The 5430-nt window shown below is 34.5% G+C and overlaps 1 protein-coding gene across 1 annotated transcript; it reads right to left on the bottom strand.

Annotated features, from left to right (window-relative positions):
* Nucleotides 1-354: 354 nt before the first annotated feature.
* On the bottom strand, nt 355-4834 carry LOC142532417 (metal tolerance protein 10-like). Its single transcript, XM_075638725.1, has 6 exons — nt 4526-4834; nt 3659-3771; nt 2147-2392; nt 1574-1654; nt 1198-1428; nt 355-997 (listed from the first exon to the last, which is right to left on the bottom strand). Exons 1-6 carry the CDS (start codon nt 4704-4706, stop codon nt 653-655), a joined length of 1197 nt encoding a protein of 398 aa, XP_075494840.1. The 5' UTR covers nt 4707-4834; the 3' UTR covers nt 355-652.
* Between the last annotated feature and the right edge of the window lie 596 nt (nt 4835-5430).

The raw sequence follows: 5430 nt of genomic DNA, 5'->3' as shown, positions 1-5430 counted from the left end.
CCAAATCTTCCATCTCCTAAAATTTCGAAATTTACATAATATATATGTGCACTGTTTGATTCGAGTTCTAGGGATTTTATTATCTCATGCTTGATCTTCAATTCTGGTATCTCAATCTCAACTCAAATCTTCGATCTTTATCTGCTTAAATTCGAAATTCCTTATTAAATTTCTTGGATGGAGATAGATTTATTCCTCCCAAAATTTCAAGTTGCACGATAGATAATACTATCTTAATTTCGAGCTTCAAAATTCAGCACACGATAAAATTATCTACACGACTTAGATATCTTGCAAAAATCTTATATTCTGAATAATGATAATATTAATATCCAAGATTACACCATCCTAGTATAATCAAATTATTAATCTGATATGATCACGATTGTATAAAATCCCGGGTTTTACACAAGGTATAGCTCAATGAGCAGCCCAAATTATTTGATCGACCATTGCTCATTACATTAAACGGTAAAATAGGTAATTTGGTAGCAAATGCATTGCTTGAACAACAATGCATCCAAAGGCCACGAAGACACAGAAGAAACAGCAGACTAAGTTAAGTTATACTCAGAAAAACTATTTAAAACAGTTTGCCCCTCTTTTTGTTTCCCGAGCAAACCGAACCCAAATCATCAAAATGATATCTATATCATACATTGTTCTTGTGCTCTGGTCTATGAGTGAACTCGAAGTCTATATGAACAAAAGCTCTTTCAATCTCAGGAAGTTGCTCGAGCTTTTCTTGTAATGTTTCACCAATATTGTGAGCTTGACTCAACATCATGTCCTCTGGCAACACGATGTCGACCTCCACAAAGTAATGACAACCAAATGTGTACGCTCTCACGGTATCAATGTGATTGACCTCTTTGTGATGGTTCCATATGAGATATGTTAGTTTCGCAAGAAAATCCGGCGGAGCTGTTCTTCCAATCAAAGACCGTACATTTTCGAGAACAGTTTTCGCCCATGTGTTGATTGTATAAATTGCTATCTGTGACATAGAAAGAAACGTCTTCATAAAAAAATAAATATGACGTGCAGACTTAATCCAACAGACAGTATGAACTGCACCGAAAAAACCTATTATACGGACAAATTTCTTAAAGTCGACTCTTGATATGCATTGTTTAAAAACATGAGATATGGAAGGCTATGCTTTTCCATTTCTCAAGTTATAAGTGACAGACTCACAATTATGGCACCAGTAGGGTCAATCCACCAGAAGAACCGAACTGCCAAAATAGCAGTTATTAGTCCAATTGAGTTCGTGATGACATCAAAGAAATGATCTTGGGCGTAGGTTCTAACAATTTCATTCTTGAATCTGCGACAATAAAGCATAAGAAAAAACTTCACAATAGTTACAGAAACCATGATCCCTACCATCCACATTTCTTTCTTATGGTCCATCTTTGGACCCGACTGCAAAAATGGGAAAAGTAAATTGTTAACGAGGAAAAAAACAATATAAATGGAAAGTTCACTATTGAATCTAAACATGCTTATGTGGGATAACTGTATAATTGATTAAGTTGTCTGACAAATGAGTAAAATCAAAAGTAAATACCTTAGCTATGAGTTGCCGGACAGACTCCAATATAATTTGCAATCCAAGAGTTGCCATTACAGATGCAAAAACAATAATTCCCTGCAAACAGTGTACTTGGTAACCTCAAAAAATTTGAGCAAAAGCACCTCCTCTCAGGAAGTACTACTAGCATGGACACCTAGACTGGAAAAAAAAAAGGTACAAACTTCAACCTATTCTTTTGCCAATTCCTGAGACAGCCAAACCCAAAAATAATCAGCCATTTAATATCAAAGATATGATACTGAGCTAAATGTGAGTTCTCATCTAAAACCAGAATGAACTATTTCCTTGTTTATCCGGCGCATGTAAAATTGAAATATAGATTAGTTCGACCAACAAGTCAATGTAAGTGTAAAATAAGTAAAAATAAAAAGTGTGACGGGTGAATTTACCATTACATTGACACATGTTAAGGTTGGAGTGAATTTGAAATTCATCCAACATGAATTTATCTAAACAACCAAATAGATTTGAAATCCATAGCTTCAAATCACACCATCCAAACACAACCTTATTTTTTATAAAGAAGAATACCATGTGAAGGCTTACCACTGGTTGCATCCGTTTCTTTCCTATTGGGTAGTGATACTGGTTTGGATTTTTCATGGCATGAGAAGTGAACCACAGAATCAGCCCTGATAACAGGTCTAGGAAAGAATCCATTGTTGACGCAATGACAGCCAAAGATCTGCTCTCAACTGAAGCATAAAATTTTGCTAGAAAAAGGAATAAGTTGGCCATGTTGGAGATGTTAATAGCCATCCTTTCACTCCTGGCTACTGCTTTCATTTCATCCTGGTAGAAATTGGAGAATAAAAGACAAAGATGCAAGAATGCTTTATCAATAATTAAGTCCTTAATCACCATTAGAAGACTATTAGCTACTTAAAAGAATTATGATTCAACACTTCTCTGCCACCAAGATGCTCGTCAAGCATTATGCTGGGAACAACTAAGACTCTCTTCCCAGGCCAACTTATACAATATTTCTTTACTTACATAAATTGATAAAAAAAAAGGGGCTTGCCAAAGTTTATCATAGTGTTTCCATTATTGTCATACAGTGTATGAGTTGGGATGATGAACTTTGTATTGAATGTGTTGGAGTGTCAAACCAAACTCAGTTAATCACAGATTTACATGCAAATATGATACAAAGCTTATTCGAGGAAGGCAACCACCTGGAGAATTCAGGAATTGAAGAGATAAGATGTTAGCCAGAGAATTTATTGACTCAAGTGAAATGAACAATTTTTATTTTAATATAATTTAACTTTTTATTGTATTTTATCCGTATACCCATGCAATCAGCATAGATAAAGTCCTTGATCAGATTAGGAGATTGAAGAAAGAGTCAAAAATACAAAACCATAACCATAACCATAAAATTTGGTTAATTAGTATTAATTATTAATTAATAAACTAAGTGTGAAATTACCACATATGTTACTTGATAATGAAAATAAGAAAACATGTACGAAGGAAGATGTTAAATTAGATGTTCTGCAAGCCAATGGTTAGCCAGAGAATTTATTGACTTAAGTGAAATGAACAATCTTTATTTTAATATAATTTAACTTTATATGGTTTCGTTGTATTTTATTTGTATACACATACAATCAGCTTAAATAAAGTCCTTGATCAGATTAGGAGATTGAAGAAAGAGTCAAAAAAACAAAATCATAACCATAACCATAAAATGTGGTTAATTAGTATTAATTATTAATTAATAGACTAAGTGTGAAATTACCACATATGTTACTTGATAATGAAAATAAGAAAACATGTACGAAGGGTAATTATGTATGTTCACAATTGACAAACTTTTCAGGTATTCATACTTTTATAAGTATATAATATAATATAATATATATATATATATAGATGAGTAACTATAGAATCTGCTTTTTTTCCTCATCTCTCTTTACCACAATATGCTTGGGCTTCAAAATTATGACATCAAGATTACGCCTTTCCTCGGTTACCGTAGTTTCCCTTGAGATAACTGCTGTTATTTCTTTAAAAATGAAATGCAGAATCATACCGGGCTCCGAAACTAACCTCTGTAAGAGCACCAGGTAAACCACCTACTTCATGCATTGTCTCCATTTCATTGAATCCTTCTAGTAGTCTCTCCTGCTTCTTGTAATATTCAGCGATTCTTCCTTGTTTCTCTTGAAAAATAAATGAAGACATCAAATATCGACATCGTTTTTGGTCAAAAGGAACAGATAAATTTCAATTGTGTCATCATTATTGTAGACATGGAGGAACGAGGTAAGTAAAATTGAGAACTCAAAAGGAAGGTATCAAACATGACACGCGATTTTAAATCTAGTAAATGATGCGAACTGATTATGGAAATGTTTCTGAAAAAAGTGCTGTCATAAAAAGCTTGAAATATTAAACATAACAAAATCGAATGTCCAGCATCTGAACAAAATAGTCCACGCAACATCATTCGTCCCTCATTGCCAGAGGCACGTCCATATGTACCTGGGCTTTAGCTCGGGTAGTTCAATTTTTTTTTAAAAAAAATTTATATGTAAATTTTGTATAATTTTGGAATAATATGATAGTAGCCTGGATAGATCAATTTAAAATATTAAAAGATTGTAGAGTTTAAAATTCTAGCTCGAGCAGAACCATATTTCTGGCTCCGCCACTGCTCATTGTTGCCTATGTTATACACACACTAACACGCATATATACTTTTCAGAACACGGATGTTAATGGCTTCGCCCACTCCGATTCAGAAAACTAAGTATATATCTATCTACGTTACGCTTATCTCCGGCATAAATGTCACCATCTTCCCTTATCGTAAACAAAAGTAATCCACGAGATCATTCCGTTAACACAAAAGAGTATAAAGTTCGGTATACCAACGCACTTTCATGCGTCAACAAACAATTCTGAATAACATACTTTTATCGCGGAGCAGGCGTCGGAGACTGAACGACTTGTGACGGTGATCGGAACAGCGCTCCGGCAAGCGAAATTCATTAATGTTGAGCCTCCATGACGACGACTGCTCATCGTCGACCTCCGAGGCGCCGAGTAACTCAGCCTTGCAACTCTTGCAGCCGCCTCCCGTAGCACTCGCCATTTGTGGATATGAGAAATGAAATGTTGGGTGCAATGCTTATGGTTTATGCGTGGAGGGAGTCGTAAACCTCCCCGGAACTTTTATCAACTTTCTGCCTTGAAATATGCTCTGTGAGATTTGCATGTGGTGCTAAATGATTGGATGGAATCCCACGAGGTCCATTTCGGTGTTTTGCTCCATATATGTAACATTTTTTTATTCACATCATCTACTATGTTGAAAACATATCACCTTGATACTGTACATTTTTTACACGAGATGACATGATCATCTTGTTTAATCTGACAACTTTTTTAATTTACTCATATGGTGTGATGTCGACAAGATGATCATGTGATCGTTTCGTGTAAAAAGTCTTCGGCATCAAGTGTTGTATTTTCAACATAGTAGAGTATCTAAATCCAACAATTTTTCTGGTTTTAATTTCTCATTTCCTAAATTCAAATATTTTTATTATTCTTTCCAATTTTACTCAAATTCACACTTTTCAATTAAGTTGTTAATTATTAATTTGGCACAACTTTCTATTGTTAAAATGGTATGATGTTAGGTCAAAGATACTTGACCTAGAGGAGCATCCACTTGGATAGAAAGTTGCATCAAATGCTTTCCACTTTTGGGTGGCCTACTTTTTGTGTATTAACCGTGATGTTGTTTGACATCGTGGTGATCAATCGACCTAAATAAGCTTGAAAACTTTAGTTTCACGTAAATGATATATAAT

This window comes from Primulina tabacum, chromosome 2, assembly GCF_025594145.1.
Source record: "Primulina tabacum isolate GXHZ01 chromosome 2, ASM2559414v2, whole genome shotgun sequence".
NCBI lineage: Eukaryota > Viridiplantae > Streptophyta > Magnoliopsida > Lamiales > Gesneriaceae > Primulina > Primulina tabacum.
This window is presented reverse-complemented; position numbering and strand designations above follow the sequence as displayed.